Source organism: Psammomys obesus, unplaced genomic scaffold (assembly GCF_907164565.1).
Source record: "Psammomys obesus unplaced genomic scaffold, mPsaObe1.curated_primary_1811, whole genome shotgun sequence".
In the NCBI taxonomy this organism is placed as follows: domain Eukaryota; kingdom Metazoa; phylum Chordata; class Mammalia; order Rodentia; family Muridae; genus Psammomys; species Psammomys obesus.
In genome coordinates, this window is record NW_026590468.1 from 215,136 (window position 1) to 242,884 (window position 27,749).

Sequence of the window (27,749 nt, forward strand, 5' to 3'; positions counted from 1 at the left end):
GTGGCACACAGATATACAGGCAGGCACAACACCCATACACATAAAATAAAATAAATCTTTTGTAAAGACAAAGACCATGAAAAACATCTTAACTGTAACAGTACTGACTGTTAAAAGTCTGTTATGACTTTTAAGTGCAGATTCCCTGCAACAGCCAAGGTAGGGTGCAGAGAACTTTGGACGGGAGCTACCTAATATGGTGTCTTAGTCGGGGTTACTATCGCTATGATGAAACACCATGACCAAAAGCAAGTTGAGGAAGGGCTTATTTGGCTTACACTTTCACATCATAGTCCTTCTCTGAAGGAAGTCGGGACAGGGCAGAAACTGAAGCAGGGAGGTAGGAGTTTACTAGCTTGGCAAGGCATTACTGCTTCTTGGCTTTCTCCCCATGGATTGCTCAGCCTGCTTTTCTTAACCCAGGACCACCAGCAGCCCAGGGATAGCACCACTTACAATGGGCTGGACCTACCCCCACCAATCACTAAGAAAATGCTTTACAGCTGCATGATGGAGGCATTTTCTCAATTGAGGTTCCCTCCCTTCCAGTGACTCCAGCTTGTGTCAAGTTGACATAAACTAGCCAGCACACATCAGAAATCCAGAATCTGGAGACATTAGAAGAGAACTGGCCAGTTCCTGCCTCAGGGGGGCCTCAGAAAATCAAGGAAGATTTTCAGGGCTGATTTGTGTGCCTGGAGTTTTACAAGGAACATTAGTCAGACCCACTCATAACATAGTGGCGTATAGGTTTTCTTGGGGTTGGCCAAATAATGGTAGTAATTCCCTTCTGCTGGGCTCTTGGTACACGCCAACGGGTTATGTGGATAGTCTCATTTAATCCTTACAGCACCCTGATAGACCGAGACAGTGCTGGCACTATTTTCTAGAAACTATTCCATAAAATCTGGAGAATGATCTAGTTTTGAGTGACTTTATCAAGTACAGAGCAAGCCAAAATAAAAGAACAAATAGCAAATAGTAGACAGACAGATAGATAGGTAGACAGACAGGAAAACACCATTAAACTGTGCATTCAAAACACCCAGCAGAAATGAACTTTGGGAGCCTGTTGAGGCAGTCAGCTTGTGATCCTGATAGAGTCCAGGGTGAATCCATTTGAGTGAGGCTTCCAAGAAAAATAACAACAAAAAACAGAAAAACAAAAGAAACAAACAAAACAAGTAGGAAGGAAACAGCAAACTGAGGGATCATGTCATCTAGCAGAAACTGATTGGCATTCCCAAATGAGCTTTCTGTCAGGGGACAAACCTTCTGTAGGTGAACTTCTGGTTTCTCTTCCCCACTGTTGGCACTTACATATCACGGGATAAACAAGAACATCTGCAGGAAATCACTTACCTTCCAGCCTTTCTCAAGGACATAGTATTTTTATTCTTGGGCTGTTTTGCCGTTCTCACAGAGTTAGGGGTGGGTAGATCATTTCCAGACTAGAGGCCTTGAAGGACACTTTGAGACAAATATACTTGGTTTGAAAGAGTGGTTTGTGGGATCAGCCTGCTTTAAGAGCCAGCTTCTCGGTGGGCTCAGACACATGTCAATTTACCGATACATTGACTAAACCAAACTCTCACAGTCAGGAAGTCACATAGCTCATCAGTGACAAAGTAATGCTTTAAATCTAGTACATATTCTAAAGCCTGTGCTTTAACCACTTTTAAGCCATTCATGGTCTAGTGCTGCAAGAGGGCTTTGGCTAGATGAAGAATTAATATTAATCTTTTTTGTCGGCGCTGTCCTCAGAGTTTGTAATGCAAAACTGAATATGCAATATCACTACCTCATTTTTTGTACACATGGAAATAGACTCAGAAGTAGAAAATGACTTTGCTCAATTACTTGGGAATTGAATATACCACCCAGAGATGACTCTTCTCAACTTGAGGGACCAGGCTGTAGTCTGCAGAAAGTCAGTGTGCGTGCTGAGGTGGGGGAGCAAGCCTCATCACATCAACCATGTATAAGAACAGTGATGGGTTCAGTGTGGCAAGAAAGGTCTTTAAGAGGTCAGGGGACCAGTGAGAACTATGGCCACAGATTCAATTGCAGACCCCAAACCCCACTAAAGCAATGAGCTCTGAATTCACACAAAGGTTCCCAGCTCCAGCCACAGCCCATTGATTTTTCAGCAACACTTGATATGGCCAAATTCCAGTTTAACCAGACAGATCCTAATTCCTGTTGTTCCCAGGGGGAGTCCAGTGATGACAAGAGCCCCTTTCTTCTGTCAGAACATCCTCAACAATAAAAGGCTACAAGACTGAGCTAAACTGTCTCAAGAATTCCAACTCCTTCCCCAGAGCATCTATCTTCCTGATTTCTTTCCTGAGGAATGATGTTGTCCCAACCCAAACCACATGCGCCCTCTGTGCTGGGCTGTTCTGACATTCTGCCAAGCTGGGAGGCACCTGTCCTAGAGAGACAATGCAGGGCTGTCTTTCATAGCTCCCTAGGCAACCCACTGGAGGAGCGACCAGGTAGGGACCCAGGCAACAGGACAGAAAGGGTTCAGGGCAATCATTATGGAAGTGTGCCAGAGGACTGGAAGATGAACAGCCCCACCTGCTCTCTGCTTGTGGAAAAGCCTGGAGCTTCCTTGAAGCTAGGTGAGCAGCTTTCTGGATTTGTTTTCCTAAAAGCAGTCTGTGTACTCCAAAAACTAGGGCAGGGTTTGAAGGGAGGGCAGAGGGAAATAAGCAAGTCCATGAGGTTGAAGCCAGGTCTGCAGACCAGCACAGATTCTCAGGATAGATCCTGCAGCTCTGCCTCTTGTTTTCCTCAGACACAACCTTAACTTTTTGCCATGCCTAGACTAGTGGTGTGCTCGTAACAGGACTGTGAGATGATGGTACTCGGAGAATACTTTCACAGCACAGTGAGTAACGGGAAGGAAGGGGTCAGGACATTCCGGAGGCAGATTGGGTGGTTTGCATATTTGCCTGTATAAAGGGGATTAATGGTGGTGCTATCTCATAATTGCTGTCCTTCACTAGGATAACACATTTTAAGTGTTCACACTAGTGTCTAGCTCACAACCATAAGAACTGTCATTAATGTGACTTATGGTGCTCTCAGGGCACAGATCTTTCTGATTCATGCCTGCTTCTGTGAGGTGGAGAGAAGTGTGGTGATTCCATCACATAGACATGTGATTTGTACTAAGTCATGCATCAAGACTCCATCCCAGAAGAAACAGAACACTCCTTTTAGAATGGCTAGAAAGTATGAATGAGTCTCAAAGAAAAACGTCTTTTCCCACAAGGATGCATTCCACCTCCATCCCTGAGCGTAAACCCTAGTGTTTGCAGAGAACAAAACAGGTGTTTTCTTGGTTTTCTTAAGGCAGGTGTACTCCCAGAGAGGTGAAAGCTTCAGACCAGACCTGCCTCCCCACCTCCGGTACTGGGCTTGGAACAGAGGGTTCCAAGAGGAGGAGGGTCCCCAGAAAGCCCAGCTCTAGCCCGTCCTCCTGCAACCCCCTCCGCAGTCACGTGGCCCGGTGGGTGGGGACCGACCTGAAGTTGTTGGAATTCGGAGCCCTCCCAACTTTGGAGCACAGAGGAGCGACTCTGAGAAGCCCAGCATGGCTCAGCTGTCGGTGATCCCGGGATCGGCCGCGGCGTGGACAGGTAAACCTGTAGTTCAAGGGTGGCGGCTGGTGTGGAAGAGGCTACTGGAGCACAGGGCCGCACAGCCCATCCCATGCAGGGCACGCAGGGCAACCCACGCGGGAGAGGGCAGAGTTGGGCGAAGCGGCTCCGCTGGACACTCCGCGCCCCAGGGATGGCCAGTCCGCCGCGGGCTGCTCCTTGCTGGCCTTTTTCTCCGGGTGGGTGATGGAGCGTAGGTGGGTGATTGACGCTAGACATCACCCCAACCCCTGCGCCGGAGGGGCGGGGCGCCGTGCCGGCCACGCCCTCTCCCGCGCACTGGCTGCTCCCCGTGACGTCACGCTCGGCTATAAAAGGCGCGGGAGCCGGCTCCCGCGGCGCGGTCAAGGAGCTCGAGGCTGAGTGCTAGGGCGGGGAGACCCGGCCGCCGGGCCGCCGGCGCCTCAGCGATGTTTTACTCAGGGCTCCTCACCGAGGGCGGCCGCAAGGAGAGCGACATGCGGGAAGCGGCGTCGCTGCGGCAGCAGCGCCGGATGAAGCAGGCGGTGCAGTTCATCCACAAGGACTCCGCCGACCTGCTGCCCCTGGACGGCCTCAAAAAGCTGGGCTCGTCCAAGGACACGGTGAGCGCCCCACCCCCGGCCACGCCCGCTGTGGGCCTCCGGCCGCCGCGGTCACCCAGGCCCTCGCTGCCGCTTTCACTGAGTCACCCAGCCAGGCCTGTCCCTGCCTGCCCCCTGGGGTCCTCGTAGCTTCCCTCGCCTCTTCTCCCTCGGCGCAGCCTCCTCCCTCCCGGCTCTCTCCTTCCTAACGTAAGGAGAAAAGACCCTGCCCTATTGCCCTCGGATCTCCTTTCCCTCCGCTTATCCAGAATCTCGAAATTGGCTCCCGGAGCTGGAGCCTCGCTGCGAAGTCTTGGCTCCCGCTGCCTCCTCGCAGGCTGCGTGGCCAGTTCTGTGTCCCAGGCAGAGGTGACTCGCAGTGGGTGATTGAAAAGAGTGGAAAGCGAGGTTTCTTGACAGTTGCTGAATCTATATGACTTTGGTTGATTCTACTGCGGCCCCCTCTCCGCTGCCTTAAATCTACTTAGTTAAGTTTTGGTCTTAATCTATCTACCTTTGATACTTTACCCGATGGGGGGGGGGGGGGGATCAGGGGGAAAGGGAGATTCAAGCTCGAATATTTCCAGAACCTAAACATCTTTTCTTCACTCTCATCTCTCCCTCTTCTTCAGTCTTCTCTCTCTATAAAGAGAGAGAGGAGGGAGGAAGCCCTGACTTTTCCATCTCACAGATGAGATAATGCGAGTACGTAGTTGGAGCTGGGGAAGGTGCAGTGTTTTTATTTTTGTCAGGATTATTCTTGGTATTAAGTCCAGGACGTAGGCCAGAATCCAAAACCATGTTGTCCTCCATCTATAAGGGTGAATGGCTGAGGGATATGGCCTATAGTTAATTCTCACCCCTGCTCACAGGTTTATGTGTAACTGGGTAGCTTCATGCGGAGTCTGCTTGTGCTTTGATGTTTTTAAATTGCTATATAACCTAGGCTAGCTTGGACCTCATCACATGGACCATGTTGACTTCTAATTCTTTATCCACCTGTCACAGCCTCATGAGATTGCTGAGATTATATAGGCATCACCACTCCCAGCTTTTATTCTTTTCTTGTATTTATAGTTTTCTTAATTATCTGTGGATAAATTTATGAAACAATAATTAATGTCTTTTTTCAGTAGAAATAAATACTCTAGATAATATTTCTAGTATTTTTATAGTTTGAGCTTCTGAAATACTTAATTTTGAATGTGCTTGCTGGCCCTGCGTCACTGAAATTGCCATTTCTGGCCCCAGTATGGAAATGGAGGCAAGCACTTCTGCTTTTTTTTTTTTTTTTCCTTTCAATAGTCTGAATGATCCATCAATACCAAAGATTTTTCCTTCCTGACATTAGATACTTCCATGAAGGGAAAGTTACTCCAGTTATTCTACTCTTTTTAAAAAGCTGTTGTTCTGCTTGAGTCTGGGTACAGTTGATCTAATCATGCTAGCCGAGAGTGATGAGTGATGAAAACATATTCCTACCAAAGAGATGGCTCTCTCTTCCCTTCTTTCATTTTAAAGCATTCACGATTCATTTGGCAAACACAGTCCAAATCTCCTCTCTTTCAGACCAAAGTGGTCCAGTTCCATAAGGTGAAAGGTATTATGAGAAGAATTAAAGTGTGGGCTTGTAGAGTGCCAGATCTAAGGCATTGATGTTTGCTTTGGGGGCTAAGGAGTTCTCTAATGGGAATTACCACAACATCTTTCTTAGAGTCCTTATACTGCTTTGTACTTAGAAAGGAAAATTCTGTTCTGACTCCCTCTGTCACAGTTGAGCCACCTGGAGTAAAAGCAAAGAACATAGCTGCAGGCTACAAAGAGGATGCTTTCAGAGCATAGCCATGGGTGTGACACAAGCAGCTGACTGTGAAAGCCTGAACCATGCTTCACACTTTCTGATTCCCATTTTCATAGACTTAATTTTCCTCTCTGACTGTTCTCACACCTCTAATGTGCCAGTTAATTCAGGGAGGAACACATCACAGAAACCAAGGCTGAGTGAAGGAGGGCAGGGAGAGATGCAAGTGCTGGGGAGAAGCAGCGTGCTTAAAGCTCTTTTGGAACTGATATTGCAGCCTCAAAGCAATCTTAAAAAGGATTTTAGAAACACATTCTTATCAACTCATTTTACAGACAAGACAGATCATGCTGACTCCATTTTCTTCCACAATGTGAAATTTGGAGGGTATTAAAATTCACAGTAGTTTTTATTTGAAGTAGTTAATCACATAGCACAATAGAAAGGGAAAAAAGGTGTGAGAGAAGGATGCAAATCCAGCTTTTATTGACTCGGGTTTGAGCAATGTTAAATGTGGGTTGTTTTTCATCATGTAAGTATACCATGTTTAAATTATGCTGCTGGCTTAATTTAGTTAAGCTAATTCTGAATTATCTACTGTGTATCATGCTGTTTCTATAATGTTTACAATTTGATAGCAAACGTTTTTGGTTTAGCAGATGGCACCTTTAAGGCAATCAAAGATGGTCATGCTCTCTTGACCCCAGGACAGTGCCTTTGTCCAGTTTTTTTGTGTATGCAGTTGGCTGCTACACAATCTGCTGTGGAAATTAGTCATATTTCTTATGTCTGGCTCTGTTATTTAATCATTTTATTGTATTTTGTATTAAACTAAGAACTAAAACCAGATTTCTGAGCCATATTATTTGGACTGAAAAAAAAAAAAAAAACCTGATATAGCTAAACACAGCATTCTTATTCTTGGAGTTTTGCTTACTATAATTTTCTTGTTTTGGCTGCCAGGATAATAAAAGTTCTTACTGTACTAAAGACTTTAGTTTTTGAAAGCAGTATATTATGTGATTATATGCTGTGTTTCTTATATGATCTTATTACTTACCTGTCTGACTATATCTTTCCTTGCCATGTAGCAGAGAGAGAAATTTTCTTTTCTTCCTATGTTTGAGTCTGTATATAGCTAAAACCTTAGCCAAACTATCTAGAATTACAGCCAGGGGAGGGATAAGAACACATTGAGGGCAACCGTCAAAAACCTGATGAGAACAGATCTCTGTCAATTAGATCAGCTCAGTCTGGTGCCCTTAGATTAGCTTCCTATAATGGCACAAGTCTATGACTAGAGAACTTTATAGCCTTAGAAAAGGAGCATTAAAATGCCAGTATAATACCAGCCTCTAGAAGGGAACCTATGATGGATGTGCTGAGTAGGAGTGGAAGTTGGGAGTGGATATGGTCAAGATACATTGTATATATATATGAAATTGTCAATAAATAAAATACTATTTTTTGCTTTCTTTCTTTCTTTCTTTCTTTCTTTCTTTCTTTCTTTCTTTCTTTCTTTCTTTCTTTCTTTCTTTTTTTTTTTTTGAGACAAGGTTTCTCTGTGTAGCCTTGGGTGTCCTGGACTTGCTTTGTAGACCAGGCTGGCCTCGAACTCACAATTATCTGCTTGCCTTTACCTCCCAGAGTGCTGAGAGTACAGGAGTGCACCACCACGTCCAGCTCAATAGAATACTATTTTTAAAGGTTTAGTTTTATGGAGATGCTGTAGTAAATGAGGGAGTAAAATGTGTTAGCAAAGAATGAATGTTCTGGGCAAAAAAAAATACAGCAGTTATGCTGGGAGACAGTGGTATAACACCTTTAATCCCAGCAACTGGGAAGTAGTTATGGGCAGATCTCTGAGATTGAGGCCAGCCTGGTCTACAGAGTAAGTTCCAGGACAGCCAAAGCTACACAGAGAAACCCCGTCTTGAACCCCCACCCCAAAAAAGATACAGCAGGTCCAATGGTCTGACCATCAGGGTGCGTCATATGGTTAGGGAATTGAGAAAGGACCAGTGTGGCTAGAGCAAAATGAGCAACGAGCGTAGTAATAGGAAATAGTAATAAACACAAATTGGAAGGCTGGATCTGTTGTTGGGCACTGAACACTGAACCAGAGCCTTGCACATGCTAGGTAAGCCTCTACCACTAAACTACATCCCCAGCCTCTGATATACATTTAAAACAAACAAACTTAGCTGTGGTCAATATGCAGAGAATGAACTGAAGCATAAAAATAAGACAAGTGAGGAGGCTGTTGCCTTATAGATAGAAAATGATGGTAGTTTGGTTAGATCAGAAGACGTATGAGGAAAAGGATATTGACTGAGGAGGTGGTTTAGAGAAAGGATCAACAGCACTTGGAAGGGGAGCATATGAAAAGAATCAAGAATGTGCATGATTCGAGGGAGATGGCTTAGTGCTTAAGAGCATTTGCAGCTAACTGGAGTTCAAGTCCTAGCACCCCCATGGTGGCTCAGAAACTTCTGTAACTCCAGTTCTAGGGGCTCTCACTTCTCCCCTCTTTTGGCCTTGCTAGGGTACACACACACCCATGCACGTACAACACCCATACACATAAAATAAAAATTAAAAGAAAAAGAATATGTATGAGTTGGGTTCTCTGCCCGTCGTTCTAAGCTATTTAGGACTAGAATGGGCAACATAGTGAGACCATTCTCAAAACTTCAACGAAAACAAAACAAGTAGATGGCAGTGCCATTTGCTAAGGTTGGCAGGAAGAAGTAACTGGCTGAACATAGAGTCAAACCTTTATTACTGTTAAAGAAGCGAAGCTTAGTGAGATTAGTGATTTGCCCAAGGTAATATGCGACAAGTGGTAATTTGCTAAAAGTAGAAAGCCTTCATGCAGTGATAATTAAATAGATGAGATTGGGAAGGAGGACGAGTGGTAGTTAGTAGCTCTTGAATGCTAAATTGAGAATTTTTGTTTGATCCAGCTGGCAAGAGAACCTTTGTAAGGGGAAGAGATTGTGAAGGTAATGTTTTAGGATTATAGATGCTTAGATTTAGCAGCAGTAGAAATGCAGAGTAATATATGAGGCAGCAGAATTTTATTCACCAAGATAGGGGATAGAGAAGAAAAATCAACCTTTATAGTAAATATGGGTAGGACAAGTTGAGTCTGAAGTGCCTGTGGAGTGTTCAAGTAGAGGCACACAGTTGGGTCTGTGGGCCTGAAACTCAAGAGTGAAAGCTGTGTGTAAGATAGAGTCCTTATAAAGGTAGAACTTTATGCAATGAAAGCGGGTAAAATTGCCCATGGCAAATATGTAGAATGAGAAGAATGCCAAATATAGAGCACTGAAGAACACTGACATTTTAAAAAGGAACAGAGGTAAATGATCCAGTAGACAAGGCAAGAAATAAACAGAAAGATGGCTTTAGATACTAGTTGGAAGAGACGTTCAAGAAAAATACATTGTTGAGCTTTGCAGCATTTCTGATGACATACATATAGAAGAAATCCATTAGTAATTAAGTAGTTAATTGATATATGTTTGCATAATGAACTTGAGTGTCTGCAGATGATAGCCCCAAGTATGGGTGGGGAGATGGCTCAGGGTTTATAACACACACTGCTCTTCAAGTGGACCTGAGTTTGGTTACCAGTCCCTTCGCTGGATGGTTACAGCCACTTGAAAGTCCAGGCCCGGGAGATCGGATGCTCTCTTCTGTTCCCTGAGGGCGCCTGCACTCATGTACATACACTCCCCGCCTCAACACATAATTACAAATAATAAAATAAACTTGACGCACCAATTAGGACAGCTGTGATGGAAAAGGTGTTAGGCAGGCGTATTGATTATTTTTCTTGAAACTGACAAAATACCTGACAAAAGAAACTTTAGGAAACAATGATTTATTTGGCTCATGGATTGAGGGTACAGTAGGCCATGGTGGATAAGGCATGGTAACAAGAACTTGAGGCTGTTGTTTGAGAAGCAGACACACACACACACACACACGTGCATGTACATGCACAGATGCATACACACACACCTATGAATACTTATAAGTTAAATAAATCTTGAAAAGTTAGAGTGTGTGTGTCATATGTGCATACAAACACATACTTTAGTTTTCCCATATTCTGGCAGGTGCTTTAATTATCTAATTGGTTTTCCATTTTCAGCCCTTTCCTATTTGACTTTCTATAGAAATTAGAAAAGCTAAATTCTCCTCCAAGTTTTCTTGTAGTAAGGATCAGCTGTTGAATTTCAGCAATAAGATACAGGGGGGAAAACCTGCTAATGGAACTTATTAAAAAACAAAACAAAACAAAACAAAAAAACATTGACTTTCCTGACCAAAGGCATAGATGGTATTAGCATGGTTCCCATCATCTCCCCTCTATTTTTTTTTTTTAATATGGATGCAATGCCTGGATATAAGGCATCTTGCTTATAACCATGGAGGCATGAGCAAGAGAAATGAAATGGTTAATCTGCTGAGTTAATGTAGGCAGTGTCCACCTTCAAATCTCTTGTTACTTCAGAAGAACAACACTCCACTGAACCTCTGTAAGCTGGCCTTTTTTGTGGCTGCCCTCTTTCCTATAGTATGGGATCACTGTATTTCTAAATAAATGGTGATGTGTCAACTTCTTTTTTCTTTAGAAAAGGCCTTCCTATGTTGTCTAGGCTGACCTTGAACTTGTGATCCTTCTGTCCCTGCCGCCTGATTAGCTGGTATGTACTACCACCTCTACTTCCGATTTATTGATTTTACTAGTCTGTATTGATTTTGTTAAAATGTATTAAGATGGACTAGCAAGACAGTTCAGCAGGTAAAAGCACTTGCAACTGAGTCTGATGACCTGAGATCTATCTTTCCACATGGTAGAAGGAGAGAACACACTCTTGAAATTTGCCCTCTAGCCCCAATATATTTAGGGTAGTATGTGGGTATATATGCACTAAACTCAAAATTTTTTGAATGACTAAAAATTCCATTCTCTTATACCTTATGTCTAAGTTAGGATTTCTATTGCCATGAAAAGACACCATGACTATGGTACCTCTTATAAAGGAAAACATTTAATTGAGACTGGATTACAGTTTCAGAGGTTTAGTCCATTATCATCATGGTGGGACATGGCAGAATGCAGGCAGACATGGTGCTGGAGAAGGATTTGAGAGTTCTACATCTTAAGTCACAGGCAACAGGAGACTGTGTACCACACTGGGCATAGCTTAAACATATGGACTTCAAAGCCGGCCCCGACAATGACACACTAACTCCAACAAGGCCACATCTCCTAATAGTGTCACTCCGTATGAGCCAATCATTCAAACACATGAATGAGTAATTTTCCCAAAATTAATTCCTTGAAGAATTTTTTACTTAATTTTCAATGTGAAATTGCTTTAAAGCTATAAATGATTACAAGCTCATTGAAAAAATTTGAAACTAAAATATAATCACATCATTTTCTCCTTTCCTTTCTATTATTATTATTATTATAATTATTATTATAATTATTATTATTATTATTATTATTATTATTATTATTATTATTAAGGGCTTCTCTGTGTGTAGCCCTGGCTGTCCTGGAATTCACTCTGCAGACTAGCCTGGCTTCACACACAGAGATCTGCCTGCCTCTGCCTCCAGAATTCTGTGGTTAAAGGCATGCATCACCACCACCTGGTCATTTTCTTCTTTTTTCTTTCTCTCAACCTCATGTCTTATTTTTCTTTAATAAGTATATAAATACAACCTTCTCAGTCTGTACAATGTTACTAATATCTATATGATTTTGAGGTTGACTACTTGGTATTGAATGACCAATTCTGGGGTTGCAAATGTCTTCCCAGGGAATACTGTTTCTCTCACAGCTTTCCTTAGTTCCCTATAGTTCTTGTCTAAGGTTGGGGCCCCATGACATATCCTGCTTCTGTGTTAGCATGTTGCTCTCGTCCTTGTTCAGGTCTTGTTTAGGCAACCATGTGGAGATTTCATAGTTGCAGCTTCCCTGACACTTCTGGAAGATGCACTGTTACAGCAGAATTCCTGTTCCTCTAGTTCTTACAGTCTTTCTACCTCCTCTTCCTTGGTGTTCCTTGAGCCTTAGGGGCAGGAGCTGTGTTATAGATGCTGAGCATCACATGATCACTTGGCCTTTATATTTTGATGAGTTGTGCTTTTCTGTAATGCTGTCTATTGCAAAGAGAAAGTTCTTTGATGGAGGGTGAGATATCTGGCTAGACTCTGGCATATGAGTCTTTTTTATATTTGAGGCAGAATTCTCATGCAGCCCCAGCTCGCCCTGTACTCACTCTGCAGCTAAGGCTGGCCTTGAACATTTGATCTTCCTGCCTTTACTCCTCAAGTATTAGTTGGGATTACAAGCATGTGACAGCATGCTGGGTCCATTTTTTTTCCTTGGAGACATTCTTCCTGAAATCCCATTTTCTCCTTTCATTTTGATCTGGCTGCTGTTCATCTTAATAGACAAGTTTTTCATCTAGTACTGCTTTCAGAATTTCCTTTGCTGTCCTTCTCTACTTTCTAAATTTTATTTATATGTGTTTGAGTGTTTTGCCTGCATATATGTCTGTGTACTGTATGCACGCCTGGTGCCAGCTAAGACCATAAGCTAGCATTAGATCTTCTGAGCCTTGAGTTACAAAAGGTTGTAGCCACCAAGTGAGTGCTAGGAATCAAACCTTCAGTTCTTCCTAAGTTTGGTACCCAGCATTCCAATAGCTGCTACACACGTCTGAAAGGCAGACTATTAACCAGTCAGAGATTTTTAAATAACAAAGAGTAAACTTTTAGCATTCTTCCCAATTGTTTGGATCAAGTGGGAGTCATATGTAAGCTTTAAACTTTCCTGTTTCCATTCCTACTCACATTGCTGATGGTAGAAATTCCAATACCTCTAGCTTCTCAGCTTTGCCAGGTTTTTTGGGATGATTGATTAGACTGCTTTTGCAGCTAGAAACCACTATATATGTAATAGCTCAAACATAATTCTCTTAAGTATTGGTACAAGTGGCCTTTGGTATTTGTATCCACAGATTCACCCAACCTTAAGATGAAAATTAAAAAAAAAAAAAAAATGGCACAGCACTTGCTCTTCCAGAGGGCTCAAGTTCGGTTCCCAGTACCTATGTTGGTCAGCTCACAACTGCCTAATAACTTCAGCTTGAGGAGATTTTGATACCTTCTTTTGGCTTTGTGTGTGTGTGTACACTTAAAAAATATTAAAAAATAAAATGAACATTTAAAGAAACAAAACCTCTGAGCTAAAAGTAGTAGTGCAAATCTTTAATCTCAGGCAGAGGTAGGCAGAGCTCTGTGAGTTCAAAGCCAGGCAGAACAGCATAATGAGACCTTGGTTAAAAAATAAAAACATGTACCAACCTTTTCCTTGGTCATTGTTCTTTAAACAATATGGCACAACAACTGCTTACATTGTACTATGTATTGTAAACAATCTAGAGATGTTTAAAATATAGTGGGTTACATGACCAGGTTATATGCAAATAATGCCGTCATATATAAAGGGCAAGTATGCATGCATTTTGATACCTGCAGAGAGTCCTGGGATCAGTTCTGATGGTGACTCTACTAGTGGAGAAGTAAGACTCTTCTAGAGACCAAGGTTGACAGTGACCCCTGAAAAGGTTTCCATAGCACTCAATCTGCTCCAGTCAGTTAGAATTTTTAAGAAATGTGTGAAGCGGTATGTTCAGGATCTCCGTATGGGCCAGGCTTAAAGGTGTGCACGTCAATTCTACTCATATTCCATCCTCTAGAACTCACTCATATGGCTCTACCAAAGGAAGGGTAGAAAGCATAATATAGTTAGCTGCCCAGGATGGAGGGAACTGTAAATTTAATGAGCATTTATCAGTCCCTGCCATTCCTGTGGTCCATGAAGTAAAATACTGCAAATTTTCTCTAGTCTAAGCCAGTTATTTTTCAGCTACATGCTGTTCAGATGGTAAATTTTTTTTTTCAAAATCTGTTTTTCTTTTTCTCTTACTATTTTTTTTTTTTTTTGTTCTTGTGGGCTCTTTAATATCATTTTAGGGAAATTTTGTTTTGGAGCAGGATCAATGTCAGCTGTGTAGTCACTTAAAATATGTACGCATGAGGCTAAAGTGATGGCTCAATGGTTAAAAGCATTGGCTAGGGGCTGGAGAGATGGCTCAGAGGTTAAGAACACTGGTTGTTCTTCCAAAGGTCCTGAGTTCAATTCCCAGCAACCATATGGTGGCTCACAACCATCTATAGTGAGATCTGGTGCATGGGAAGAATGCTGTATAAATAATAAATAAATGATATTAATAAAAAAATAGTATGGTGCCTCTCCCCTTCTTCTATCAGCATACACACACACACACACACACACACACACACACACACACACACACAAGCATTGACTATTCTCGCAGAGGATCCAGGTTGAATTCCCAGCATGCACATCTATTAACTCTAGTGTCAGAGGATTTGATGCCCTCTTCTGGCCTCTCAGGGCACCAGGCATGCATATACATGTAAGCAAAATGTGCAAACACATAAAAATGAATAAATAAGTAAAACGTAAAAATATGTAGACATAATAAAATGATAAAAATATCAGAGCTTAATATGGGTTAGTTCGCTATGAAATTTGGATTTTGAATACTTTTTTAGAAGTATAAGTGGAGGCAGACAGATCTCTAGTGAGTTTGAGGGTAGTCAAAGTTACATAGAGAAACCCTGCCTTGAACTAAGCAAAACAACCCACAAAAATTGGTTAGTGCCAGAAAGGTGCCTCAGTGGTTTGAAGCATGTGTTGCTCTTACAGAGGACCCAGGTTCAATTGCCAACATGGTGGCTTACAACCATCCAGAAGTCTAGTTCTAGGGAATATGATTCCTTCTTCTGGCCTCCTTACTCACCATCCACACATGTGATACACATATACACATGCAGACAGAACACAGAAAATAAAATAAATAAATCTAAATTATTTTAAAAGAAATATGAAAATCAATAAAAAGAATTTTATATATTAACATAAAATGTTTTGTTTTCTTTTTGTATCCCAGGATGGCCTTGAACTTACTGTTGTAGCCAAAGATGATCTTGAACTTTTCAAACTCCTGCTTCTACCTTCCAAGTGCCAAAAGTACAGGCATGCACTTGACATCTGGCTTATGCAATACTGAGAACGAAACTATTTGCATGCTAGGTAACCACTCTAACAGAGCCACAGTTCCCCAGCCCAGAAAAAAAAATTTTTATATACTAGCTAAAACTAGAGAATGTTATGACAGTTTAATTATTATCATCCCATTTTTATATGTTTGCAAGATGGTCTTTTGTTTGCTTGTTTTGTTTGGATATGCTTTTTTGGACTTGCTCCTAATTTAATTAGAAGACCTTTCTTTTAACTGTGTATACTTTAGTGATATTTTAATATTTTACATTGAGCATATGTTTGAACATTTTTTATTCAGTAATGAAGGGAAGAAGGGAAAAGTCAGCAGGGCCACATGCCCTGGAGAAGTTAAATAAAGTCAGGCTTAAATTGTCTATGGGGGCTGGAGAGATGTGCCACCAGTCAAGAGTGCTTGCTGCTCCTTTAGGGGACTTGGATTAGGCTCTGAACACCTATGCTGGGCAGCTCACAACTGCCTGTAACTCCAGATCCAGGGCCTCCAACACCTCTGCAGGCAGTAGCAAGAGTGCATACAACACACACAAATAATTTTTTCTTTAAAAAAGTATCCACTAGATGTTTTTGAGTTTTGTGGTGATTTCCCCTTTCCAGGATCTAGGAATGATTAGTATGCTCTTTAGCTTACAGAGGAAGGCTCCGGGAGAAAGAGAGAAAATACAGAAGAATGACTATACTAAGAATACATTCAGAACATTAATGATTAGGATCCTCTGCAAGATTAAAAATAACTAAATACTGTGTTTAGCCAGACAGTGTGGAAGGAAAGAACAAGCCTTAGATAATAGGCTTTGATGACATGGTCTTTAAAGCCCCATCTACAAGCTTGTCTGAGTAGGTCGTGCTAAGTGGGACTTGGCAGAAACTACCACCCTGCTTTAGTATGGCTTGAGGTAGGAATCCAGCTCATTACTGAAAGAGATTAGAATGAGGAATTTCTTTCCACCGAGGAGCAAAGTGTTCTTTCAGTATTGCACCATAAAATCTGGTGGAGTTAGAACTCTTTTTCTAGCCATCCTTATCAAGCTAAGAAACACATATTTTCTTCACCAGTGTTTCTTCCTCTCCTTCCCTAAGGATACTGATTTATAACCTGCTTTGCCAAGAATCACTGTAATTTGGGAATCTCCTCAATGTAGTTATGGTGAGTCACAGCTGTGGCTCCCTTCTTCCTTTGAAATCTGTAAGGTAGCTTATAATAAACACTTTTTCTCTGCTAGCCCCTTCCCCAGGAAGGCTCTGGAATTCTAAGAGTAATGTCTTACTTACCCTTTGAATCAAAGGAGTAATCAAAGTGGTTGGTTAGAATCTTGGGGCTAAGTGCTATCCTTTGAGAGTTTTGAAATGTTACTATAAAGTAGGCATAAGATACCTGCAAATAGAAAATTTCTCAGGTCAAATGATTTAAGCTAAAAAAAAAAAAAGAAAGGTCTAAATAGTCTGGAGGCCACTTTAGTAGGAAGAGAGGATCATGAATAGATACGCTATAGAAACTACTAAGTTCTTCCAAAACTCAGACTTGAATGTACATGTGTCATTCTGTTTCCTAACATTAGATTTCTGGCACGTATATAAGGTTTGTTAAGTTTCTTTTTTGTCAGTGCCTGTTTTGGGGATATAAATTAGTGGTAGAGTGTTTGACTAGTACGCAAATCCTGGCATACCCTTGGTTAAATCCTTATACTGGAGGATGTTGAAGGATGGAAGAGAGTAAAGAGGAGAAGAAAGAGGAAGAGGATGAAAGTAGGTAAATGAATAACAAGATGGGCCAAGCAATACAAGTGTTTTGAAATCTACAGGCTATCAATGAGGATGATTCCTGTGTACATGGCTCTAAAATGTACAAGTTAAGAGGTTTACTCACCCATGACTGTCTGTCTTCCTATTCCATCTACCCTGTTGGTAACTCCATCTTCAGAAGAGCCAGACCCTCAAAGTAGGTATAGAATGTAAGACTATAAGGGATGACATTTAATGTAGCAATAAGCAGAGCTTCTGAATATCCATGACAATGAGCTGCTCTTTCTAGAAGGCACTGACTAACAGTTGTCTAGGTAAATACAGATATCACTTATTCTAGAATAAACTTCTTTCTTCCTTGTAAAGGCAGGAAGGCAGAAGTTCACTTCACCAGGGTCCTTTGATGCCCTTAAGCAATAGTTGGTCCTATATCCATGTATTGGTTATTTCTGTAATAAAACACCATGACCAAGGCAATTTATTGAAGGAAGGATTTATTTGGGCTTAGAGTTTGAGAGGGTTAAGAGTGCATCACTATTGTGGTGGAGAAATTCAATAACAGGCAGGCATGGTGATTGGAAGCAGAAGCTGAGAACTGAGGGCTCATATCTTCATCTACAAACACAAAGCTGAGAAGGCACAGTGGGAGAACCTCAAAGTCTGTCCCAGTAACATACTTCCTCCCAGAAGACCAGACCTCCTGTCTTAGTCATCATTCTATTGCTGTGAAGAGACACCATAACCAAGACAACTCTTATAAATGAGAGCATTTAATTGGGAGTTTTCTTAAACAGTTTCAGAGGTTTAGTCCATTGTCATCATGGTGGGGAGCATGCCGGCACACATAGCACTGAAGCAGTAGCTGAGAGTTTCATCCTGATCAGCAAGCAGAGGGGGGGGGCAGAGAGAGATACACAGAGAGAGTCAGAGGTAGGGACAGTGGGAGGGAAGGAGAAAGGAGAGAAAGAGAGTGAGAGAGAGCAAGCGAGAGAGAGAGCCTGGCATGGGCTTTTTTAAACCTGAAAGCCTATCCCCAGTGACAAACTTCCTCTAACAAAGCCACACCTTCTAATACTTCTAATCCTATCCAAGTGTTCTACTTCTTGTTGACTAAGCCTTCAAAAATATAAGCTTATGGGAGCCATTTTTTTATTCAAACCACTACACCCTCCTAAGCTTCCCGAAATGGCACCAGCAACTAGGGACCAACTATTTAAATACTCAAGAATATGGAGGACAGCTCATTCAAACTACCACATTTCACTCCCTGCCCCCACAGTCTCAGAGCCATTTTATAATGCAAAATGCATATAGTCCAAATTCAAAAGTTTCCATGCTCATTTACAAGCACTTTTTAATCCAAAGTTCCAAAGCCTTTCACATTCCTTCAAAAAATAGCATGGTCAGGCCTGTTACAGCAATAGCCCACTCTCTGGTATCAACTGTTGTTTTTGTTAGGTTTCTATTGCTATGGTAAAATACCATGGACCAAAAACAACTTGTGTGGGAAAAGAGTTCATTCCATCACTGAAGAAAGTTAGGGCAGGAACTCAAGGAAAAAACCTGGAAGCAGGCACAGGCCATTGGTGAACTCTGCTTAATGGCATGCTCCTCATAGTTTGCTTAGCCTGTTTTCTTATTCACCCCAGGATCTCCTTCCCAGGGACAGCATTACCAGAAGTAGGCTGGACCTTTCCACATCAGTTGTCAGTCAAGAAAATGTACCACAGGCTTGCCTGCTGCCAACCTGATGGATACATTTTCTCAACCGAGGTTCCATCTTCTCAGATGACCTGAGCTTGTGTCAAGTTGACAAAAAACTAAGCAATACACTCCAGAGTAGTGTATTACATTCTGGTGCCGGTCTTGACAATACCAACGACATCCTCATCTGAAGGAAGAATAAGAAGCAAAGTTGGAGCTGTTATGTGAGGTTCCTTCATTACTGTGGAGCCAAGGGTGGGGGTGTTGGGAGAGAAGGGTGTGGCTTGGAAGTAAGGAGCCTCTGCTTTCTATCCTTCAAGCAACCTCATAACATTCTGCAGAGGCGCCTCATGGAAACCAACCTGTCCAAGCTCCGGAGCAGTCGTGTCCCTTGGGCCTCCAAGCCCAACAAATTCAATCAGGCTAAGTCTGAAGGGCTAAAGAAGTGTGAAGATGATGACATGATTTTAGTGTCTTGCCAGGTAATGTTCAGAGAACATTTTTTTCTAGAGTTTTTTAGAAAGTAGGATTTGGGGACCCTTTACGATCCCAATAGTAAGCCCTCTCTTCAAAACCTTATTGATAGTGGTTGTTAATGTGGAATGGGTTTGAAATGGGTTGGAGAGTTCTTTATACTAGAAATGCATACAATATTTTATATGCGTGCACATTTGAATGGGAAGAAGTACCAAAGCTTTTATCAGATTTATAAAAGGATGTTTGATCTTTTTAAAGAGCTGGCACATAGTTGAGTGGTGGAAAACTCATTTAGCATTCTCAAGGCCCTGAATATGACCTCCAGAATGATTTTTTTTTAAAGATTGTGTATATAATATTTAGTATATAGAGGGAACCCACCAAAGTCCCTTATGGGTATTCTGTGAGTCTTAGATTTAGCAGAAAAAAGAGCCAGTCAAAGACAAACTTAGCAGTGGGGGAAAATGGGACAGCACCAACCAACCAGTTAGAAGGTTGTTCTCAAAACATGTCTTTATTTGACATCTGTTGCTTGCTCTTCATTTCTGTTCTCTTTTGTGTCTCTAGATCCTATTAAAGAGTTTATTTCCTTCCCACAGTGTTCTGGAAAGGACGTGAAAGCTTTGGTTGACACTGGCTGTCAATATAATCTCATCTCCTCAGCTTGTGTGGACAGATTGGGGTAAGTAGCCACTTGTGCTGGGTGGAATCTGTTTGAATCTGGTTTAAGATTGTAGATCTTTGACTGTATCCACAGAAGCACAGAGAAACATGCAATGGTTTCTCTCATTTGTGGCTTATTTCATATGGGCAACATGAAATCATATATAAACAGATGACATAAAGAGTGACAAGAAGCTGTCTAGGGCAACAATGGGAATTAACTGAACAGAGAAGAGTGAGAAAGGGAAATGGATCTTCACCATTTGTCAAGGTGGAGATCCCGCCATGCTGAAGTTCTGCAGAAATAACACTCTCTGCTGTCTGCATACTACGTGAGTCTGGGGTCTTTTCTTCAGCGAGCTTTGGACCCTAACACATATACATCCAAATGCCAGAAAAAGGGCACCAGATCACATTATAGATGGTCATGAGCTACCATGTGGTTGCTGAGAATTGAATGCAGGACCTCTGGAAGAGCAGCCAGTGCTCTGAACCACTGAGCCATCTCCAGCCCAATCTGTTCCTTCTACATCTGCCTTGTTCTTACTCCCCACCACTGATGTGACTCTCTGAAGTTGGCTCTGTGGATTATTTTATACATTACTATCTAGAGTTGGGATAAAGTAAATTCCAGGACTCAAGTAAGAAGGATCTTAATTTTTTTTAATGTAGTGAAGAGATTAGTTATGTACAATATTATGATGGTTTTAGAAAGACTAATGTTGTCCTGGTACATAACTGGGCAGCAGACTGCCATGATTCTGGAGGAATTAATTACCATCTGTAAAACTGCAATCAGTTTTCTTTTAGATGGGCTGTAACACCAAAAGAGAAGAAACGGAGAACAAAAGTATTGGCCCAGGAAGCCCACAATTAAGTATTTATCCACAAACCCATAATAGTTTGAGTGCTAGCTATTCTAATCAGCTTATATAATTGTATGGAACAGTGGTGCTATTCCTTTTCAGTCCTGGCAAAGGCAAGTCAAATTAGTGAGAATTTTCTCCATAATATTCCTTGCTGCTACCAGTATCAATGTTCTTACCAAACAAATGCCTGTCTCCATTAGCCATATAGCCTAAGACAATCCCATGTGAATAAACTGAAATAGAAAGGATAAGAAAATGGGACATTGAACAGCCTTTTGTAAATTAGGATGAATTTGCCCTCTGATATGTTATCTACAGATGGGTAAAAAAACCCAACACATTAATTAAACTACCTTGCACACATATGGGTGTGTTAGGATGCTGAGTGGAACGGTTTGTGTCAGCTCCTCTCTACACAATGCAGGGAGTGATTTAAGCTTCTTAAAAATAGGAAACAAAGTTGGGCAGTGGTTGCACACACCTTTTTTTTTTAATTTTAGCTTTTTAAAAAGATGTATTTATTTATTTATTATGTACAGTTGTGTGCCTGCATACCAGAAGAGGGCACCAGATCTTATTATAGATGGTTGTGAGCCACCATGTGGTTACTCAAAATTGAACTCAGGAGCTCTGGAAGAGCAGTCAGTGTTCTTAACCTCTGATCCATCTCTCCAGGCCCTGTGGTATACACCTTTAATCCAAGTACTTGGGAGGTCAGCCTGGTCTACAGAATGAGCTCCAGAACAGCCAAGGTTATACAGAAAAACCCTGTCTTGAAAAACAAACAAACAAACAAATAACAACAAAAAACCCAGAACAAAATAAAAAGAGACAAATCTCACATTTTCTTTTATAGTTCCCTGGCATGTGTTTAGGAAAAGGAGCTGAAGTAAGCACAATCTGGCTAACCCAGGAAGTCTCAAGAGAACCCAATTCTGAGACAGAAGCTTTTGCCAATGTGATTATGATAGTTTTCTCTCTGTTTCAGACTAAAAGACCTTGTCAAATCTCACAAGCATGAAGGAGAAAAGCTTTCTCTACCAAGGCATCTCAAAGTGGTAGGCCACATTGAGCACCTACTGATTACTGTCGGCTCTCTCCGACTGGATTACCCAGCAGTTGTGGTTGGTGAGTTAAATTGGGACTAGACCTACGGACCTAACATGAACTCCCTTGAGGTCTCGTACCTGTAATACCGACTTCTTCAAAACACAGGATTCCTATTTCCTTATACTATATTCCTTTGTGTTAATTTTACCCTTTCAAGTGCTGGAATTAAAGGCATGTGCTACCATACATAGCACATCTATTGTTGCTTTGAGACAGGGTCTCTGTATATAGTTCTGTCTGTCTTGGAGTTCACTCTACAGACCAGGCTGGTCTTGAACTCAAGAGAGATTCTCCTTTTCCTATTCCCGAGTGCTGAGATCAAATGGATGTACCACTATGCTCAGCCTAGAACATTATTTCAATTTTTAAAAAATGTATTTACTGGGGGCTGGAGAGATAGTACAGTGGTTTATAGTATTTTGTGCTCTTGCAGAAGACTGAGGTTAGGTTCCTCGCATTCATATAGGATAGCTTACAACCTCCTGTGACTCCAGCAAGACATCTGACACCTTTTTCTGATATCCTCCTTCTCTGTTGAGTTAGTTTCCATTGTTGCCCTAGACAGCTTCACTACTATTTTATGTCATGTTTATATATGATTTCATGTGCCCATATGAAAAAAGACATGAATGAGAGAAAACATCAAGCATTTGTCTTTCTGAGATGGACTTAATTTACTTACTATGATTATCCAGTTGCATCTGTTTTCCTACAAATGACATAAACTCATTTTATTTGTGGCAAAAAAAGTACATTGTGCATATAAGCCACAAGTAAACAGACTTTTTCTACATTTAATTTACTTGTTTAGAGAGAGGTGTGCTCATGTGACATGACACTTGTATGGAGGTCAGAGGTCAGGTCTTTCCCTCCAACATGTGGATTGCAAGGATTGAACACAGGTCATCAGATATAGCAGCAAGCACCTTGCCCATGAGCTGTCTTACCTGCCTGAAGACATGTTTCTTTATGTGCAAGTTAAAATGTCCCCAAGGGCACTTTTCATAAACTTGTTGGTGAAGGCAAGATCCTCTTGCTTCTCTGCCATTAATGCCTGATTGCCTACTCTCCTTCTGTGCTTCTCACATGTTCCGTGTTAGCCTACCCTAACATATTTTTTTACTGAAGGCCTCTGTCCTCTAGAGAGAAAAAGACTGGTTTGAATTTTGGCTCTTATTTTCTTTTAGCTGTAATTATCTGATAAAGTACTCAGTGAAAAGTTCAATGGATGTTTACTGGGTAGTTAGCTGGCTAGTTTGTTGGGTGGGTGGATAGATAGATGGAACAGATGGCCCTAATGCTGATGAGGCTGATGTCTAAGCCAGCATAGAAATGTCTGAATCTTATTGTTTTCTTTTTATTAGATGATAATGAAAAAAACTTGTCACTTGGTCTCCAGACTCTTAGATCTCTGAAGGTAGGACTGACTCTGCTTTTCCTTTGGTATTTTCTCTTAGAGTCAGGGAACTGAGAATAGCATCATTGACAAGTGATCAGTGATCCTCCTTTGTTTTAGTGTGTCATAAACTTGGACAAGCACCGGCTGATTGTGGGGAAGACAGACAAAGAAGAAATCCCTTTTGTGGAGACAGTTTCTTTGAATGAAGACAAGTGAGTACTGAAATTAGTCAGTGGGGTCAAAGCCATCTGCCACAAGTCAGGGGATTCTCAGATAGTATATGGGCTTATAGCCCCCCTTTAGCTTTAGTCATAGCAGAAGTCTGCCCTTCCCCAGACCATAGTTTACTGTCTTATATAACTCTAACTATTATAATAAACAACAAGGATAGCATGCAGAATGGTGGACGAAATTGACAGCTTTTTAAGGTGTAGGTGTGTGTAACAACATTTCCGTATATAGTCCAGGCATGGAATGGGGTGTGAGTTGGGAGTGGGGGTGTTGAGATAGGGTTTTTGTACGTAGCTCAGGCTGGCTTTGAATTCATGAGCTTCCTGCCTCAGCCCCCTAAGTGCTGGGATTATAGGTGTATACATGAGAAGTTTTAGAGCCAAAGTTAATTTGCTTTTGGATTAACTCCGTTGAATTTGTTTTCAGTTCTTTGTTTCTTTCTCATTTTAGCACTTCGGAAGCATAATTGCAGCCTGAAGCGTGTCTGCATGTGTACACACACACACCAGTGGACAGACGGAGAAAACTGGGCTTGAACTAAATGCAATAGCAGCTCGCTGTGGACCAAGTTCTTCCCTCCAGTACATCCTGCAGGGGCCTCTTCCCACCCTTTCTAGACTATTGTCTGTGCTGTGAGATCTTGTCTGGTTAATGCTTAATGGTTAAACAGCCTTTTTTTTTTTTTTTTTTACTACTTTGGATATTTAATTTTTAGACTTTTTTTTTTTTTTGACACTGCCAGGTCTCATTTGTGGCCTATTTCTCTGCTTCTTCCAAGAGTTTGCTTTTATTAGTCCAGTGTAGGGGCTGCCAGTTTCTATTTCTCCACAGATAACACTTGTTTTTTTTAAAAGTAAGATATATAATAGGAACTTCTTTTCAGATCTTTCAGAAATGTGTAGAAACACTATGTCTTGACATTAGAATCCCTTCTGAAGTAATTGATTTTTCCAGTGTGACTGATCTGAAAGATCTCAGAGAGGTATAGTCCAGACATTTCATTTAAACATACAGACAGGCAAGGCAAATGAATTGTCTCAATTCATATATTAAGTCAGTGGCAGAAGACAGCCAGAACTCATACAGCCAAACTAAGACTCTTGTGCTGCTTCATTTGTTTCCAAGCCTTACAAGGAAGGCAGCAAGGTTAGAGTACAAAAAAAGGAGGGGTGCTGGACATGGCTTAGTGGTCGAACACTTGTCTAATCTGCACAAGGTCCTGGGTTCAAAGGCAGCACTAGAGATAGAGAAATGGCTCACTAATTTACAATGCTTGCTGAGCAATCATGAAGACTGCCATTTGGATCTCAGTACCCAAACAAAAGCTGGGCATAGTTCCCCACACCACCTGTAGTCCCAGAACGGAGGGGTTTAAAAACAGAATAAGTGCTAGGACTTTCTAGCTGCCAGCCTAACCAAGAGAGGGAGGGAAAGAGAATATATATATATTCTATATATTCCCTGCCTCAAAGGAGCAAAAAAAAAAATTGTGATAGAGGAATAGAGGGCAGCCAGCATGTTCCTCTGGCCTCTGTGAGCATGTACAGCTGCACAACTGCACAGGCACTCATACAATTTTCTGCACACACCCCCTCATAGTCACATACCACAGAATACAATAGGTGGCTACAAACATATGTGAGACCGTTTCTCATAGTGAACAAGAGAAAAAAACCCACAGATGTGAAGAATAGTATTTCCTGAGATAGTGTTGATAATCTAGTTGTCACTATGAGATATTACCCCTAAGAACCAGTCAGAATTTTTGTCTGTCTTGTTTCATGTGACAGAGATTCAAGTAGCCAGAAATAGAGGTAGGAAAGGAAAAAAACAAACAAAACTAAACACAAAGTAAGGCTGAAATAGAAGGGGGGAGACTAAGTACACTAAGTCAGAGGGAAGCCAACCTAGGAGCCTTTCCTGGGGTTGATAGAGGGAATGGAACCTCCAGGGCAGGGAATTAAAAGATGGGGAAACCCCTCAGTACCAGGAAAGAAGAAAGGTGGCTGGCAGCATTAAGAACCATTAAGAAATAGGGTATGTTGTATGCCTTTAATATCAGAAGGCAGAGAGGCAGAGAGGCAGAGGCAGAGAAAAGTGGATCTCTGAGTTTGAAACCAGCTGGTCTACATAGTGAGTTCCAGGCTAGTCATGGACATACAGTCTCAAAAAACAGTTAAGTTTGGATTAAATTAAATTAAATTAAAATCAAGACAAACAAACAAACAAGCACAGAATAACCTTTGTAACTGTCCAGTATTTCCTGACCGATCTCAGTGTATTGGGGAAACCACAGGGTTTTTTTTTTGTTTTGCTTTGTTTGTTTGTTTTTAAAGATTAATTAATTTATTATATATACAGTGTTTTGCCTGTATGCATACCTGCATGCCAGAAGAGGGCACCAGATCTCATTATAGATGGTTGTGAGCCACCCTGTGGTTGCTGGGAATTGAACTCTGGACTTTTGGAAGAGCAGCCAGTGCTCCTAACCTCTGAGCCATCTCTGCAGCCCCCACAGGGTTGTTTTTTTTAATTTTTTGTTTTGTTTTGTTTTTTTTTGGTAGCATGTCATTTCAGGCATAGAGGTACCTATAATGGAATCTCCTCCTTCCATTCAGTTATAGGAGTATTTGGCTAAGTCAGAAAAATAGCTGACAGTGGGTAACCCTTCAAGATATTTCTAAGTCTACCCTTGGCTCATAAAAGTTCTCAAACTTTGAATCTGGTCAGGAACCACCAACTATCTTGTCTAATCCCAGCCTTCACCCTGCCTATGAGCCACTCCTTTCACTGAGGCCTCCCTGCACTTTTGTTTATCATATCATACCAGCCTGCTTTTCATAAGACAGAGCTGGAAGACGTCACCCCTTGTTTTCCTACTTGAGAGTTCTACCCCAAGCCTTGACTCTTGGCTGCAAAGGAAGCATACTGCAGGTTCTTCTGGTATCTCCTAATTTGGATTTCCTGTGGATCAGTGAGACCAGAAATTCTCAGGTTCTTGAAAGATGCAATTAATTCTGGCCCTTTTGAGTTTAGTACTATATGGACCAGGATGATTAGATGGCCTTTAGTGTTCCTTCTGGCCTCTGAAAACCAGTCAGTGATTTTCTAATTTGGGAATGGAGACAACTGATTCCATGGAGACCAGATTCCATGTCACAGTTCACTCAGTTCATCAAATCATCTGAATTCTCTAGCCAAATCATTTTAATACCCGGCATAGATACACCTGAAATGCCTCAAGATAATTATAGGAAGTCTTGGGGTTTATTAGTGGTTTTTTGTTTTGTTTTTGAGGCAGGATCTTATTATGTAGCCTAGGCTAGCCTGAAACTCAATCTATACATGAGGTTGGCCTTGAACTCATAGAACTCTGCCAGTCTCTGTCTCCTGTCGTTAATGCTTGTTAAATGCTGCCAAATTATTCTTATAGCTTCTGTCTCCCCAGTGTTCACAAGGGAACACTGGCTCTACTTTGGGAGCTATCAAAGTAAGAAGGTAAATGAGTTTTTCCTAGTCAGAAAATGATAGTGTTTCTAAGGGTGTAAGAAAGTGTCTACTGCATCATAGTTCTGAGTCCCTGGAAAGTAGTAGCAGACCTGTCTCATTCCTTAGTAGATATCACATCCAGGAATTTGAAAGAAAAAATTGATTGGTATTTCTATGTCTAATTTAAGGAAGGGATATTCTATGACTTTCGTTTTTTCCTTGTTCTGCACACTGCCCACTAGTGTGGTTTTCTCTTCCTTAGCTCAGAGCATTGCAGACTGGACTACCTAGCTGTCTTTATTCTTGTGTAGTAGAAATACCTTTTCAGGCTGGGGACTTGGAGGAGATGAACTGGATTCCTCCCTCCTGTTGCCAGGTCTCTCTGCATTAGCACTTTATCTGCTCAGTGTTTCTGGCTGTCCAGGGCTTATTTGTGACACTGATGTATCAATAAAGTGGAATCTTTCCCTGTGTGCTTGTCTGACAGCCTCTGTGCCAGGGTCCCAGCCTGAATGCTGAGGAGCCAGGGCACAGCCTACATGCACTAGCATTTCTGCTTTAGGGAACGCCAAATGTAAGACTTTGTGGTTTTCAGCTCCTCAGCTGCTGCTACTCCTTCAGCTCCCTCTTAAAGTCTTTGAACAGACTCTCCTTGAACCCAGCTTTGTAGTCTACGAAACAGATAGAGAAAGGTACTGAACTCAGTGCCAAGTGAGAACATCCATGTAAAGTGCTGGTTAGTCAAACCTTCATGGACAAGAGCAATCTTTTACATTGAACCAGTTGTTAGTGTGTGAGAAAAAGAGTTACTTATAGAAAAGGAAGTG

General features: G+C 41.6%; 1 protein-coding gene across 1 annotated transcript; it reads left to right on the forward strand.

Annotated features, from left to right (window-relative positions):
* The first annotated feature begins 4,031 nt into the window (after positions 1 to 4,031).
* On the forward strand, positions 4,032 to 27,395 carry Nrip3 (nuclear receptor interacting protein 3). Its single transcript, XM_055607449.1, has 7 exons — positions 4,032 to 4,255; positions 19,005 to 19,166; positions 19,761 to 19,843; positions 21,682 to 21,821; positions 23,168 to 23,220; positions 23,320 to 23,414; positions 23,884 to 27,395. Exons 1-7 carry the CDS (start codon positions 4,082 to 4,084, stop codon positions 23,897 to 23,899), a joined length of 723 nt encoding a protein of 240 aa, XP_055463424.1. The 5' UTR covers positions 4,032 to 4,081; the 3' UTR covers positions 23,900 to 27,395.
* Positions 27,396 to 27,749: the final 354 nt, after the last annotated feature.